General features: G+C 44.7%; 1 protein-coding gene across 1 annotated transcript in view; it reads right to left on the minus strand.

Moving 5' to 3' along the window:
- The window catches only part of slc2a9l2 (solute carrier family 2 member 9, like 2), a 372,756-nt gene that overhangs the window by 252,657 nt on the left and 102,474 nt on the right, over window positions 1-17,625 (minus strand). Inside the window, exons 5-6 of the mRNA XM_080192432.1 lie at window positions 11,815-11,939; window positions 2,169-2,314 (exon numbers count right to left, since the gene is read on the minus strand). Coding sequence (XP_080048558.1) covers window positions 2,169-2,314; window positions 11,815-11,939 — 271 coding nt within the window. The remainder of the gene's footprint in view (window positions 1-2,168; window positions 2,315-11,814; window positions 11,940-17,625) is intronic.

Below are 17,625 nucleotides of genomic sequence, written 5' to 3' on the forward strand. Positions count from 1 at the left end.
CTGCCATTTACTGTATAATTCCCATCTGTGTTCAACATTCCAAAATACATTACCTCACATTTGTCTGGATTAAACTCCATCTGCCACCTCTCCGCCCAAGTCTCCAACTGATCTATATCCTGTTGTATCCTCTGATGGTCTTCCTCGCTATCCGCAAATCCATCAACCTTTGTGTCATTCGCAAACTTACTAATCAAACCAGTTACATTTCCTCTAAATCATTTATATATATATTACAAACAGTAAAGGTCCCAGCACTGATCCTTGAGTAACGCCACTTATCACAGCCCTCCATTCAAAAACACACGGTTACCCTCTGTCTTCTATGACCGAGCCAGTTCAATACCCACCTTGCCAGCTCACCTCTGATCCTGTGCAACTTCACCTTCTGCAGCAGTGTGCCAAAAGAGACCTTGTTAAAGGCCTTACTGAAGTCCATGTAGACAACATCCACTGCCCTACCCTCATCAATCATCTTCGTCACTTCCTCGAAAAACTCGATCAAATTAGTGAGACACGATCTCCCCTTCACAAAACCATGTTGCCACTCGCTAATACATCCACTTATTTCCAAGTGAGTGTAAATCCTGTCTCGAAGAATCCTCTCCAATAATTTCCCTACCACTGATGTAAGGCTCACCGGCCTCTAATTACCTGGATTATTCTTGCTACCCTTGTTAAACAAAGGAACAACACTGGCTATCCTCCAATCCTCTGTGATCTCCCCTGTAGCCAGTGAGGATACAAAGATTTCTGTCAAGGTCCCAGCAATTCCATCCCTTGCCTCTCTCAGTATTCTTGGGTATATCCCATCAGGCCCCAGGGACTTGTTAACATTGAGTTTTAATATTTATTGGACACTGAAATACTCAGCAATCTGAGTTATATAAAATAAAACAAGAATGGAGAAGAATTTTCAAGTCATTACATACAAAGTCAAAAGTGTTGCCTTGTCCAGCAAATGCATGCCTTAAATTTTAAACAAGGACTCTATGTTTATGTAAAATCTCTTGGAACTCTCTTTTATTTAAAATGGACACTGACAAACTACTAAGATAGCCGCCAAGAGGTCAAATGACTTTGCTTATTCAACTGACTATCTCAAGCTTCCAGAAAATTCTACTTGACTCACGCTGGGATGGACATATACAGAGAACACACCTCTGTGGAATTCATGCCTTGTTGCCGCTTATCCTAAACACAGATTCTCTGATCTTGCCGGTGACCATCCCATCACAAGTGAGAAGGGAGAATTTGGCATTCCAATTAAAATTCCATTCACTTTCAGCGGCATCGAAGAACCTTAGCCGTCAGTGAGAATGGGGATTTTTGGCAAAAATCAATGTACGGTTAGGGTGGAATTTTAGGCAGCGTGTGCATCCCCACCTTCTTCCCCTGCTCACTAGGATTTCCTAATCCAACTGAAATCAATAGAATTTTGAACTGCTCACCACACTTTAGGGTCTTCTTCCCCACCACGACAGAGCTGTCAAATTCCATTTATAGACTCTGCACCTCCAAGTTTGCAATTTCATAAATGAAAGAGGTGCGGCATGGTGCCACAGTGGTTAGCACTGCTGCCTCACGGTGTTAAAGGCCAAGTTCGATTCCCGACTTGGGTCACTGTCTGTGTGGAATCTTCATGTTCTCCCCGTATCTGTGTGGGTTTCCTCCGGGTGCCCCGGTTTCCTCCCACAGTCTGAAAGATGTGCTGGTTAGATGCATTGGCCATGCTAAATTCTCCCTCATTGTACCTGAACAGGCACTGGAGTGTGGCAACTAAGGGATTTTCAAAATAACTTCATTGCACTGTTAATCTAAGCCTATTTGTGACACTAATAAATAAACTTAGACACAGATAGACACCTTTCAAGACTAACCATACTGATTGCAGACAATTAGGGAAGGGAATTGGGAGTTTCAGTTTATTTCTATTCCCCTTTCTGCAAAAAACACATTCCCAAAAAGTACATTTACAGCACTATTAATCACAAAAAGCAATGAAATTCTCTTCACATCACATGAGTTCGTCTAAATATCCAGTCTTCAATATAATTTTCCTAACATTCTTAAAGCAAATAATCAATGTAGCTTTAGAAATATATCCATGTAAAAGAACTGGGAAGCATTGTAATAGAATTTGTGATTGAGATGTCAAGTTTACAAACCTTGCCGAGTATCTCCGGAAGTCCTAAGGTCTGGCCAACGAAGACACCAACACAGATGAAAATAGATGTGACCAGCCCTAGGGCGCCACGAACGTGCTTCTGTGAGATTTCACCCAAGTACATAGGAAGGGCACTAAGGGCAATACCTATAGAGAAAGCAGAACTTCAATGTCAGATACCTAATATTCTTTGACACATCACTACTGAACTATAAACAATATGCCTACAGTCAAACAGAGCAGCAAGCAATATCTCTGAAACAGTGTGCAAATTTGGATCTGTCTGATTGCCTACATAAGACAACATTTAATTGGAGACAAAACCATTCCTCCTTTCTTTTTTGGAGATGGTCCAAATTCGCTCCTCCTATTGGCTATAGCACGCAAACCATCTTATCTCACCCATATTAGCAACAACCTCCGTTCTGTTGGTCACAGACTCCAGAAATTTAACTTCCATCACAAATAAATGCACATCTCCTTCCAGCTACAAGAAGCCATAAATAAAGTCACATTCTCTTATCAACATATCAAGCCCCATGCTAAAGCTATTCAGATCAACAGTTAAGACCGCTTCCTGTGAAAATATCAGAGAATAAAGGTTTCCTACTCTGACACAGATCAATTAAAGTAATGCATGGTTTGTTTAAACAGTGTCATCTTAAGCTCACAATGTTTTCAACTATTCCTTCAAACTGACTTTAGAAAACACCTACTTGTTTTGTGGCTATTGTGACAGCTTATCATAAAACATTTTTTTTCTCTACACAGGCAACTACTTTCCTGTTCTCCAACTACTTCCACTGTTAATTGTCCAACAGAAATTCCATATGACCATATAATTTAAAACTGTAGTTACAGGATAAAATCCAGAGATATTAAAGGTTCCAAAAATTTACAGAGCGATCAAAATCTTACAATGGTGATTGATTTTCTTATATATTAATATGCACAGCCCAGAATCAGGCTATTCAGCTCAGCAGGTCAATGGCCCAAACTGTGGTACAGTGGTTAGCACTGCTGCCTCACAGAGTCAAACACACAAGTTTGATTCCCAACTTCGGTCACTGTCTATGTGGAGTCTGTATGTTCTCCCTTTGTCTGCACAGATTTCCTCCGGGTGCTCCGGTTTCCTCCCACAGTCCGAAAGACGTGCTGGTTAGGTGTATTGGCCATGCTAAATTCTCCCTCAGTGTACCCGAACAGGCACCAGAGTCTAGCAACTAAGGGATTTTCACAGTAACTTCATTGCAGTATTAATGTCAGCCTACTTGTGACTAATAAATAAATAAATTTTTAGTATCCCGTCCCCTTAATCATCAAATCCCATCAATATATTCTTCCTTAGCAGAAGCAAAATAGAAAGGATGGAAGACAGGACAGGTTAAATGACAAAAGTGCAATGGTGTATTAATAGAACAGGTAAAGAAGCAGTAAAATGTATCTAGAGGAGGTGTGAATGGCAGAATAATGAACAATTGACATCCAAAAGCAAGAACAGATAAAGAATAAAACATGCAAAGAAAAGGAAACAAAATGGGGTAGAGACAATGATCTGAAATTGTTAAACTTGATGACTCAGATCTGCTGCAAAGTGATAATTATTGTCAGATTGCTGTTCTACTCAAACTTTTAAATGCCCCGACAGTAATTCTCATTTCTGGCAGCATCTTCCAAGCCCAGCTTCGGACAATCCACAAACCAGAAGATCTGGGTCAGTGTTGAATCTGGAGGGCTGCAAAGTGACGAAGTGAAATATGGAGGTGTTGTTCCTTGGGTTTACATTGAACTTTATCAGAACACCACATGAGGCCAGTGTCAGAGGCGTCAGTATCAGAGACAAGGCAAAGAATTAAACTGATAGGTTGCCAGAAGCTCGGGACCATGTTTGTGGAGGAGAAAAGATATTCCTCAAAGCAGTTCCCCAATCTGCTTTTGGTCTCCCCAGTGTAGAACTGGCCACATTGCAGGCAATGAATACAGTGCTTTAAGAACATAAGAACATAAGAAATAGGAGCAGGAGTAGGCCATCCAGCCCTTCGAGCCTGCCCCGCCATTCAATAAGATCATGGCTGATCTGTCGCTGCTCAGTTCCACTTTCCCGCCTTCTCCCCATAACCCTTAATCCCCTCTCCTATCAAAAACCCATCAACCCGCGTCTTAAAAATATTTAGTGAGGCAGCCTCCACCACTTCAACGGGCAGAGAATTCCAGAGATTCACCACCCTTTGAGTGAAGAAGTTCCTCCTCAATGATTTACCCACCCCAATGATTTCCTGACTTGGTCAGTGGGGAAATAGAGGTTAAACTGGAGACCAGATACTTTTTTTGAGCTTATGGAGGAAAATTGGTGCAAGAAGCTAATATTTGTCATCATTATGAACTCACCTTCCATGGTCATTAAGTCCTGAAGTAAGACTTAAATCTGGAGCAGAGAGAGAGAGAGAGACAGAGAGAGAGAAAGAAAGAGTATGAGAGTGACAAGAAGACAGAATTGGAGGAAAATTTATATTTATTTAGTGCCAATCACAACTTCGAAATATTCAAAGCACTTTGCAGTAATTGGGTACTGCATTTGCATTTAGTCACTGCTGTAATGAGGGAAACGTAGCAGACAATTTGCACACAGCAAGCTCAGACAAACAGGAATGAGACTTCCTGTTCTGGGAATTACCAGAAATCTGTCATGATGACTGAAGAATAAATATTTGTAAGAGAACCAGGGAAAGCTTCCATTCTCGTCCCTGACAAGAGCCATGGGATCTCTTACATTCACATGAAGGGGCAGTTGGAGCTTTGGTTCAATGTCTCATATAAAAGCTGACACCTCCAACAGTGCAGCACTCCCTCAGTACTGCGCAGAAGTGTCAACCTGGGTTTTATGCTCTCTTCCCTGCAGTGGGATTTCAACCCACAACCTTCTGGTTCAGAGACAAAGTGCTGGTGTTGAGCCAGGGTTTATACCTAGTCATATGGTTCATAATTCAGACTTTTCTGAGCCTTTCCTGGAATATTCCTCAGAAATTTGCTTTCAAGCTCTCTATGGTGTTGAATGCCTTGTGAATGTCTCCATATTAATTAGCCAGCTCCTTGTCATAACTCACAATAACGTAAAGGCCAATACCAGTACTGGTAGCGTATTTTGCGGAGAATTAACAGAAACCTGCATTCATTCCAGCAGCAGAGGAGATCTTCTGGTGCAGTGGGTAGCGTCCCTGCCTCTGAGCCAGAAACTCTGGGTTTAAGTCTCACCAGGACCTAATGGCCAGAGCTCTGACAAAGGGTTGTCTAAACTCGAAACATTGGCTCTTTTCTCTCCCCACAGATGCTGTCAGACCTGCTGAGATTTTTCAGCACTTTTCTGTCTTTGAAGTGGAAAGGTATGTCTAGTTCTGCCTGACGTGCAACTTACTTCACCTTTCTTCAGTTTTCTTTTGGATAGTTTTAAGAAATGAGACATTTTGAATGGAATAAGAAGAATGTGGAGTTGCTTTATGTCCTTATTATCTTCAGTTTTCTCACCTCCTTGAGGAGATTTTCCTGGGTTTGTAAAGTGGGTGCTCCAGTACAACGGAATGCCAGGTGATTGTGTGGTCCGAAAGCTCATCTATGGAGGAGACCCTCCGAATTTCCTCAACTGCTCAAGTCGATCAACGAACCCAGCCACAATCCGCCACGCGTGTGACGGCTCAGCCCAGAATGATGGGTGAAATCCCAGCAGGTGCAGTCTGTTTGCTAGGAAGAAAAGGAGGAACCACAGCAAGGAGGCACCGAAAGGCAGCTCACTGTCAGTCAGCTGAGGTGGAGAATCAACCTCTTGGAAAAACCAGAATGGCTAATTGATGAGAACTGAACCAGAGATCTGGGGTCTCGTGTCCCCAGACAGTTACTCTCTATCAATTTGTAATGGCATCAGTCATGAAATAATGAAGATTGCTTATATTTAAATATTCAAAAACAAATTTGAATTGCTAAGTTGGCAGCTGTGGCAATAATGCAAAGTGCAGCCGAGGACTGCCAGCCAGGCTGTTCTGATAGGGTCACAATGAAGGTCAGTAAGCAAAACATTTGGATGTCTTGCTGAAGCAGGCAAGCACACTTTCTTTGTCACTTTTTGTTGTTTGCGCCCAGTATTGTTCAAAGGAACTATTTAGTCTTAAAACATCAATACTAAGCAAATTAATTGTAATATTAATTAAATATAATTGTAACAGCTACCAGGTGCTACTGCAGTTCAACGTAACTGCATTGCAATTTTATTGTGTCTGGAGATAATTCCATTTCAAAGTTGACGAACTCATTTCCAGAACTACAAGAGTCCTATCTACAGTCAATGAGATTGAGCAGTCTGAAATTAGTTCACAAAAAAAAACTGGCCCACAACACAATTTTAAACAAGCTGGCACTGTACTGACAGATGTTCCCAGAGAATATGTTATAACTGTCTGCTGAAAGCAATGAAATTGCCTCAGTTTTGTAGAAGGAAGCTGGAATTATGTGCATTATTGAGGCATAGAGGCGTAATGACTTCCCAAGGAATGCTTGTTTATTTGGGAGACTTCGTCCAAATACCATTGGTGCAGCCAACTGGAAATCACAATATGTCACTGACCTCCAACTTGTGACATTACTGGGGCATCCAGGAGTCACCTCCTTGCAATAATTTGGGTAGATAGCCACACCAGTATGCATGTGTCAAGGTTCTACAATCTTCACCCCAACAAGGTAAATTTATTTAGTCAAACTTACTGTCAATCTTCATCCTTGGCTAGGAAAGATTTTAAATTACTTTCAGGGCGCAATCTCATGAAAAAAGTGCCAAACGAGCAAGAGAACAGGAGAGAACGGCATCAGCTTTTTTGGCAAGTTGCAATCTTGCGGCACTCTGCAAAAAAAAGCCTAGGGGGGAAGGGTGAGGGGGTCACAGCCCAAGCTTGCCAATGAATCCAACTGCAGAGCGCCAGGGATGCCATTGTACAGAGACCTCAATCTCTCAGTGTACTGGGAGATCTCCTTCTATCCACACCCCACCATGCATCCCCCCACCCCAGAAATCATCCCACCCCCCCTCATCACTGCCTGTGCCAGATCGCCCCTACCTCCATCCCCCACCGATTCCACCCTGAGCCGCATTCCTCCCCCTCCCCTGCTGATTGGTCCCCGTGCCAGTCCGTCCCTCCTGTCAATCGCACCCCCCCCAACCATTTGTGGAGCTCCCTCCAATCGCCGATCACTCCCTGCTGCAAAGCGTCTCCTCCACCAAGCACGCCTGCCTGTAGAGTTCTCCCCAATTACCATGCATATTGAGCTTCCCCCTTGTAGCACCCCCCAAATCATAGCCCCACCCCATTCATATTCCACCCCCACCAGCCAGGCCCCACCCCGCATCATGGCACTGCCCCGGCACAGTTATTGATTCTGTGGACAATGCCAGGGTGACGTTGTCCCTGACCACCCAGGAGGTTGCAACAATCTCCAATCCCCCAGTGAGGCCATCATGTCTGGTCTCCACTGGTGGAGTCATGATGTGGAGATGCTGGCATTGGACTGGGGTAAACACAGTAAGAAGTCTCAACCTGGTGTTGTGAGACTTCTTATGGTGTCCACTGGTGATTCTCGCCTGTGTAAAACTCGATCAGCAAGGGGCTCAGTACAAGTGAGCCCGGACAATAGTGTCCAGGGCTCTCTAATGACAAGTAAAGCATATCATTAATATCTAAATTGATTTTGCGCCCTTTCTAGGTGCAAGGCTGATTTTGCTGGCGAAACAGGGCCAGTAAGATTGTGTGAGGTGAGAAATCGGACACAAGCCCAATTTTTCGCCTCTCACGCAATCTTACCACCTCACCTTGCCAAACGACAGTTGGGACGAGGTCATAAGATTGTGCCCTATACCAGCTGTAGACTTGATCTTAAAATAAAATGTCCTCCCTTCCAGGATTGTTTGGACTAAATAAAAATATCTCTGAATAAAGTACATTTACTAGCAGAAAAAAGACCTTTGAGTTAACTACTCAAATTCCCATGTGAGGAACATGTGAGAAATTAGGGTCCTGAAGTACAGAAAGTGAGTCTGCAACTTTTTAATCATGGTTATTTAATGCTATTCTTATTTAAAGTTGAAATCTTACGTTAGATTATTGTAATGGCTGCAATATTATAAAGTGAAATAAATCACCAATCCACCTGGAAGAAAATGAAAAATACAAATCCACCTAAATATATGTAGGACATTCAAACAAATAACAAGCTAACTTTATACTTACAATCAAAATGTAAAGCAAAAGCCAAAACCTTCTGTCCCATTCACGGCTGGAATTTTCCGGTGCCACTAAAAGTGAATGGAGTTTTGGCTGGAAAGCCAAATTTTCCATTCTCGCCTGCAATGGGTACCATCATGGACGAGACTGGAGAATCCCACACACAGTTTCTGTCTTTGACTCAGCCAAGAGGAGATCAAATACAACCTCGACTCTTCTTCAGCCATTGAAGTCTAACTGAGACGTTTACCTAACAGCCTAATTTAAAGAAATGCTTTTGTGTTTATAGTGACATAACCATTGCCAACACTCAAGAAGCTCAACAACTAAGTTTTTGAACAAGATACCGATCAATTGGTCTGCTTTGTTCTAAATAAATATCCACTTTCTCCACCCTGGTGCACAGTGGTAGCAGTGTGCACCATCTACAACATACACTGCAATAACTCACCAGGTCTCCTTTGACAGCACCTTCCAAACCTGCAACCCCTATCACCTAAAAGAACAAGAGCAACAGATGCATGGAACTGCCACCATTTGCAAGTTCCCCTCCAAATCACACACAACAGTGATTTGGGATTGTTACTCTGACTCAGTGACGGTGAAAGGTCAAAGTCCTGGAACTACGTCCCTAACAGCTTTGGATGTATCTGCAACACATGGGCTACAGCGGTTCAAGAAAGCAGCTCACTACCACCTTCTCAAAGGCGATTAAAGCTAGCCTTGTCAGAGGCTCCAAATCTCATTAAAATCTCAACAAATTGAATAGATTACAGAATATAGTGAGTTCATGTTTATGCATCACAATCAAATGACCAGCAACAATGCCACAAGCACAGTACTGGAAAGCTGGCCAGGGTTGGCCAAGAATGTGATGTAGCCTCTCAGAAACTGGGTGGAATCTGGTTATGCCAGTTCCTAGCCCAGGATGTGAATAGCCTGAGAGAGGTAAAACTGCTGAACATGGGTCGAAATTTTCACATTGGAGTTGGAAACATGCTTTTGGATTTTAAACACTTCTCTGAAGGCACTGTAAATGTTTTTCTTGTTCAGTTCTCCGTCGAACGGCAGGTCCAACTCAAAGCACCTCAATTTCCGTTATGACTACGGTAAGGAGGTGGGTCCCAAATCCACTCTCCACTGAAAGGAATTGGAACTGTTGTGCCAACATGCAGTTTTACATGTGTGGTGTAGTCTGGAGTCATGGGTAAATGTTGTCTACAGATATAGCTTTTGGGCTAAGGAGGATGGGGATGGGGTGGAGAGGTGGTGGAATCAGGATATTGAGTTGATGATCAGCCATGATCAAAATGAATGGTGAAGCGGGCTCAAAGGGCCAAATGGCCCACTCCTCCTTCTAGTTTCTATGTTTCTGTATTGGTGGCAGAGGTTCCAAGTTTAATTTCATCTCATGGCTGTCCAAGAATCTCTCCCGTTTTTACTGCCTGTCATTGCCACATATTGTAGGATTTACAAGTTGATATTCAACGTGTTTGACTGCACTCTGAATGCAGCTTACTTGGCCATCAAATCCTGGAGTGGGTCTTGCTGGCTTGGAGGCAGGAACACTACCGACGGCACCACAAGGCCCCCACTACAGTAAATAATACAGCATTGTAAATGCGCAGTATAATCAGGAAGCTGGTGAAGGTCCTGAAACATGGCATACGATCTCTTGGAAGGACTACTGTACACTTGGTTATGGTGTGATATATTTGCACAATAATTTACACAATCAGTGGGCAAGCTGCTGGACAGTTCATTTATCCCAGTTGTGACTGTCTTCATTCATACCAGATTTGCCAATTATTTATCTGATTTAATTTACTATTGTCACATGTATTGGGATACAGTGAAAACTATTGTCTCTTGCGGACTGAACAGACAAAACATAGCGTTCATGGAGTACATAGGGGAGAGGGAGAGAAAAGGGTTCATAATATAGTATAGCAGTCACAGATAGGATGCAGAGAAAGATCAGCATAATGCAAGGTAGGTCCATTCAAAGGTCTGATGGCAGCAGGGAAGAAGCTGTTCTTGAGTCGGTTGGTATGTGATCTCAGAATTTGATATACTTTTCCCAACTGATTCATATTCTATTTCCCAATTTCCAGCTTCTGCAACTTCCCATTAAATGCCACAGCTTGATTCAATCTTGCATCATCCACATCGGGGTCCCTGGAGATGTGGTGCAGATTATCATGACTAGCCGTGCAGCAATTCATTTGATCTGTTCCTAACTTAGACAAAGTGCTTCTTTCGCTTGTCTGATTTCAGTTTCATTGTGTCAAACAGTTGGCAGCTGAGATGAATTGGATATTAGTTCATTATTGCAAATTAGGAATTGTAATTAAAATCCAAATTTGGCCCTAAGCATGCCAGTGAGCCCAGCTGTAGAGCGCTGGGGCACCGTTTTGAAGGGCAACCTAATCTCAGTGCACTGCCAGACCCCCCCCCTCCCCCCTCGCTCCCCACATGGACACCGGGACCTTCCCCTCCTCACCAGCAGCATGTTCTCCACAATGGGCTGTCAGCATTGGGGCCCTCCTGAGAGGTCCCCCATCATGACACCCCCATCATGACCCCTAACATGATCCAGCCCCTCTCACATCCCTCCCACATGGCCCCCTGGGAGATACCGCGTTGCATCTGCTCATCACACACCACCCCCCCCCCCCACCACCGCACAGCACCTCCATCATGGTCCCCACCCATCAGCACTGCCCCTCGCACAATGCCATGCCTAACTGACACACTGGACAACCCAGCTGTGCCATTTGTGCACTGCCAGTGTGCCAGGTGGGCACTACCTGATGGGCACAGCCCAGCCATACGTCTGACCACCCTAGGGCTTCAATGGACACCCTCCCCCACCCCAGCATGACCACTGTGCCAAGTCTCCATGAGTAGAGACCAATAGTGAGTGATTCATGGCCATGTGAAGTCCCGCCAGAGAGGTGGGAACATGCCGGGAGGAGGGAGGGGTGAATGCCGGACTCGCTAATGAGATTGAAATCCAGTCAATCCCATGCAAATCGGCCTCACGCCCTTTCTGGGAGCGAACCAGTTGGCACGAAAGGGATCGGGAGAATCACAAACCGTTTGAACATAGGTGTAAATCCAATTTTTAGGTCCGATTTTGATCTCCAGGATCAGTGTGATTTGCTCCCAGCACAGCCAGTTAAGAGAATCATCCTCTCTGTTTTTCCATTTCAACTATACACTCCAATCGGTCCAATTTTTCCTTGGTCATCAGCCCAAACCCATCACAGGCACCGAGGAAACGACCCCAAGAAGTTCTCCTTCCTATGGGCTTTCCACATTACCAAACACACTTTAGCAACATAACTAAACAGATTAATTTCATTGAACAGAAAATATTCTCACCTGCATTCACTCCAATAATAAAACGGCCCACAATTAGCATTTCGAAGGAGCCAGCAACTTTACTGAGGGACATCATCAAAGCAGCAACGATTGCAAATCCATTATTAGCGAGAAGTGTACCTTTCCTGGGAGCAGAAAAACACAAAATCTTAACTAAATAAATTGCCTTCAGAAAATGTTGCAGATAGAATACTACAGCTTTTAATCTTATACACTTCATATCCAGGCAATGGAGCAAATCAAAGGGTAAAAAGTAAAAACTGAGCGAATGCATTTAACTTCCTGAATTGAAACCTCTGAAATTCTTTTGTACAACAGGAGAACAAATATTCTGATTAGAGGGTACAATCCATCAATAAAGTTCACTGAAAATGGGCACAGGGCAGAATGGTGGCACTATGCTTAGCATTGCTGCCTCATAGTGCCAAGGATCCAGGTTCAATTCTGGCCTTGGGTTACTGTCTGTGTGGAGTTTGCACATTCTCCCTGCGTCTGTGTGGGTTTCTTCCAGGTGCTCCAGTTTCCTCCCATAGTCCAAAGACTTGCAGGTTGGTTGGATTGGCCAAGTTAAATTCTCCCTCAGTGTACCCAAACAGGCGCCAGAGTGTGGTGACTAGCTGATTTTAACGTAAGCCTATTTGTGACACTAATAAATAGAGTAAACTTAAGTAAAAAATTCAATGACAGGAAATTAATCAGGGAAATTTCTCAATAATAAATTTTCATAATGCTTTGTTACTTTTTGTGTTACCACATTTGGTACATGTTTTGAGGATTTTCACAGTAACTTCATTGCAGTGTTAATGGAAGCCTATTTGTGACATAAATAATTTTTAAAACATTATAAGTGAGGTTCTGCACAATTGAATTGAAGAGCTATAGAACTGTTAAAATGTATCCTCCACTTGGGCCTGGAGCTGTCAATCTCTGCCACAGACATCCCGTGTACCAGCCCCTGATGTTATTACAATCCCCAGAGGGAGCAATAAACCAAATGAACCAAATTTACCAAATGAAGCCCAAATTAATCCTTTTATAACATGGTTATTGCTGAAAAGAGATACATACTGCTGAACCGACTCAAGAACAGCTTCTTTCCTGCTGCCAGACTTTTGAATGGACCTACCTCACATTAAGTTGATCTTCCTCTACACTCTAGCTATGGTGTAACACTACATTCTATATTCTCTCCTTTCCTTCTCGATGTACTGTATGCTTTGCCTGTGGAGCATGCAAGAAACAATACTTTTCACTGTATGCTAATACATATGACAAAAAAAGTCAAAAAAAAACTTTTCAAGTAACTTTTCAAGCAGGCAGGTAAGTGGAACTGATCCACTTCAGATTAGCCATGATCTTACTGAATAGCGGGGCAGGCTCAAAGGGCTAGATGGCCTACTCCTGCTCCTATTTCTTATGTTCTCAATGTACTGTTGAACTATGCAAAACATTCACGTGAAATTTTGCTGGGCAACATTTCATCAACATTAGCCCAAACGGCAACTTAGTGTAAACACATTAAATATTTGCGCTCCAATATAGCAGAGTGCAAATATAAGACTGTGTTAATGGTTTAAAAAAAGAAAGATCCTCCATAAACTGTCCCTTTTTTTCTCAAAAAGAATGTGCTGGGAAACCCATAGGTTACCATCCTGCAGCATTTGCTTCTTGTTAAGCTTCTTGAAAACAGCTGCAAATCTCGCTGGGTTCATATTAATAATTGACATTAAACAGGATGCCTCCAGTGTGGTGACTCAGCAGCAATGGGCTGACATTGTTTGTCAGCAGACTAAAGGCATTAAAAGGAAAATTATAAACCTGGTGTTTATGCTGATGTGTTCATTCAGTTGCACAGTAACAAAGTGAGTTACTGCACCGAAGTTCAACATGTAGAAACACAGCAATTTTTGACAACTAGATCTCTATTCTAACATGAAATTCTGCTCCAGTTTACCCAATCCTCTCCTATAACTTTGGCTGGTGACTGGTGGGGCCCAGAGAAATGGTAAAACTGCCAATTTTAGCCACTGGACTGTTTCTCTGGGCCTCCGCTCACTTTGCTATAGAGGAAGTGCAGCGAAGGTTTACCAGGATGATTCCTGGGAATGGCAAGTCTGTCACATGAGGAAAGACTAAGCTGGTTAGAATTATATTCACTGGAGAAGGGTGAGAGGGGATCTCATAGAAACTAATAAAATTCTAACAGGGTTAGACAGGGTAGATTCAGAAAGAATGTTCCCAAAGATAGGGGAGTCCAGAACTAAGGGTCACAGTTTGAACTGAGGTGAGGAGAAATTTCTTCACCCAGAGGGCTGTGAATGTGTGGAATTCACAATCACAGAATGTAGTTTAGGCCAAAAGGTTGCCTGATTCCAAGAAGAAATTAGATATAGCTCTGGGGACTAAAGGGATGTGGGAGGCAGGGAGAAATCAGCATATTGATGAGCCATGGTCATAATGAGAGGTGAGGCAGGCTCAAAGGGCCTACTCCTGCTTCTAGTTTCTACGTGTGTTTCTACGAATGTTTCTCCCGGTAAAGTTATGATGGAGGATGGGGAGAAACCTTGTCGAATGTCAAGGTTCACAAGCTTAACACTGATCTAGAACATTAACTACCTTTCAATCTCTATGATGCTGCCCCAGCCACTGGGTATTTCTCTTTTTACCTCATAAGGCTGAGGTTTGTATCAAAATACGGACATCCGGTCGGATTTCAGGATTATTTACCATTTTTCCCATTTACTTGCTTTGAACGAAAATGACTAAAATGCGTCAGTGTTTTCAAATGCTATGAAGATGATAGTGGCTTCACAGCCAGGAAGGAATTGTATAGCCAAAGAAATCAAGGGACCAAGGACAAGGAAAATGAGACAGAAGAGCAGACCAATATTCTGATCGGAATTCTGATGGAAGCTCTTCAACCTGAAACATTGGCTAGGATTTTACATGGGGAACTTCAAGCAGCAATGTAGGAGGAGGTGCCGGTCACATGCTATCACCCTGGTGACTGCTTAACAGCAGGTAGGCCGTCCCACTGAAAGACCAATTGAGGCCCTCAAGTGGCTAATTAAGGGACTCTTTTTGACAGCAGCTGGCATTTCACCAGTGGCACATGGGCACTCAGCCATGTGGGGAGACCACCAGGTAAACACTGATGGATTCCCTGCAATTTTAGATAGGGCAAAAGCCATCCCTGGGCAATAACAGCTTTCCGTCAATAACCATCCCTCACCTCCTTTGCTGGCACCTGCCTTAATGACTCCGGTAACTCCAATCTGCTTACCTTCTTCCAAAGACAGCGACAATGCTGCTGCTTGTGGTTCGGAGCAGTCCCAGCAATGGGCACTACTCATGGGCACGAATCCTACAATTTCCACCACCCCCACCTTGGCGGGGTTTGCAGTAGAGAGGCTACGGGAGGGGAGCCACCACCCCCTCAAGGGCTAGAGACCGCTGGGCCTCCCTCCCTCCCAATCTATTCCCTGATACTAAGATCACTCCACCTCGTGAACTTCCACCATTCCCTGCCCACCCCTACCCAGGACTCCTTCCACTCACCTTGACACCAGCTCCCAGCACTTAGATTGGAATTTTCCCATCCCACCGACTGTGGGAATTATGGGGGGAGGGGATGCAAAGGTCCGTTGATGTTGGGCAGGATTTTCTGGTTTTAGGGCAAGCACAGCCACAAAATCCCGTCCTTAGGGTGAAATTTTACCAAGTTATCTCTAAGTGCCGGGCAAGCATGGAACTGGGAGAGTTTCAGATCTGTTTTTTGGGTGTGTTTTTAGACCCTCCCCCACCACCATACGCACGCTGTCTGCAAAATTTTGAGCAAGTTTGTTGCTCAGTGCTGAAGCTTATGGTGGTGCTTAATGCACCAGACAGCTTGCAGAGGGAGCTAGTGTGCACGTGCAGAGCTCTGATCTGTACATGCACATTAGCAGCAGTTGTCAAAGAGAGAGCTTTCAGGCCCCTGCTTGTGCAGGCAGTCTGAAACAGCTTCCTCTCCCCACCTCCCCCACAATCGTGGGGGCCCACAGCTTGAGATACAGCCCCTGATGACACCCCACTGCCCGGAATGATCGCAGACCCCGTCCCTCCCCCACTAATTGCAGCCCTACTGCCCTCTCCCAGCCGATCGCTGCAAAGTGGCAGCGGGCCCCCTCTACCCATTAGCCCCACCTCCAATGGCCCCTTCCCCCATTGGCCCCACCCCTAGCACTGCCCAGGTGCCCAGTATGCATTGCCCAGGTGCCAGGGTGGCACTGCCAGTTGGGCACTTCCCAAGGGGCACTCTTCCTTGCCCCTGGCCTCCCCAGGAGGCCTCAGTGGCCACCGGTTCCCCTAGCGAGGCCAAGTCGACTGCTCCCCGTTCATAGGGAGAATGTCCATTCCTTGCTGGCAAGAACCTTTCCCAGCAAGTCATAAAGGCAGGTGAGCTCAGATGATTGAGCACCAGTCTCACTGTTCACATTGAAATTCCTATTTAAATAAATTTGAATACATTAACTCACCTCTTGCCCATTTTCAGCGTGAGGCTGACCGTGCCAGAAATCCTACTGTCTAAAAATGGCACCGGACAATCGCTCTAATCGCTTTACGCTGCACTTTACGACAGTGTTGCACCCATTGCAGTCATAAAATACCATCCTTAGTCTCAAGCATGGTATTGCAGTACCTCTTCTGGCCACTACAGCGCTGTGCTTGGATGAGCTGGAGAGATGTCAGCCAATCCTCACTTCTTCCAAGTGAGGGTGCAAGTCAACGCTCATCAGAGCAGGAAATCATAGAAACATTGACATACTACAGTGCAGAAGAAGGCCTTTCAGCCCATCGAGTCTGCACCGACAACAATCCCACCCCAGGTCCTATCCCCACAACCCCACACATTTACCTTGCTAATTCTCTAACCTACGTATCCCAAGACACTAAGGGGCAATTTATCATGGCCAATCATCCTAACCTGCAGATCTTTGGACTGTGGGAGGAAACTCGAGCACCCAGAGAAAAACCATGCAGGCACGGGGAGAATGTGCAAACTCCACGTAGATAGTGACCCAAGACGGGAATCGAACCTGGGTCCCTGAAGTTGTGAGGCAGCAGTGCTAACCATTGTGCCACCACGCCGCCTGAAGACTATATATTTTTTGTATGTGTCACAAGTAGGCTTGTATTAACACCGCAATGAAGTTACTGTGAAAATCCCCTAGTCGCCACACTCAGGCACCTGTTTGGGTACACTGAGGGAGAATTTAGCATGGCCAATCCACCTAACCAGTAAGCCTTTCAGACTGCGGGAGGAAACCGGAGCACCCAGAGGAAACCCATGCAGACACAGGGAGAACGTGCAAGCTTCACACAGTCACCTAAACTGGGAATTGAACCTGGGCCTCTGATGCAGTGAGGCAGCAGTGCTAACCACTGTGCCATCATGGGATGGCGGGGCTGTCAGAATCAACGGGAATGTGCTCCTGCCATCCTGAAAATTCCGGCCACGGCTGATGCTGAAGACTGCTGGCCGTCTCCGGAGATGGAATCTCATCCCTGGAATGAAGAGGTAGCCTGCCCTTCAACTGCCCGATGGACAGAAAATCCAGACAGGGCTCCCAGACATGAGGGAGGTGAGGTTTTGCCCACCTCCCCCCCCCCCGCCACTTTCTTCCTATGAGCACAGTAAGAAGTCTCACAACACCAGGTTAAAGCCTAACAGGTTTATTTGGTAGCACGAGCTTTCGGAGCACTGCTCCTTCATTCTACCGGTGGACCAGCCACCACTCTGACAAAGCCCCGGGCATTCACTCAGTTTCT

This window comes from Carcharhinus amblyrhynchos, chromosome 1 (assembly GCF_965287045.1).
Source record: "Carcharhinus amblyrhynchos chromosome 1, sCarAmb.v2.hapA, whole genome shotgun sequence".
Classification (NCBI taxonomy): domain Eukaryota; kingdom Metazoa; phylum Chordata; class Chondrichthyes; order Carcharhiniformes; family Carcharhinidae; genus Carcharhinus; species Carcharhinus amblyrhynchos.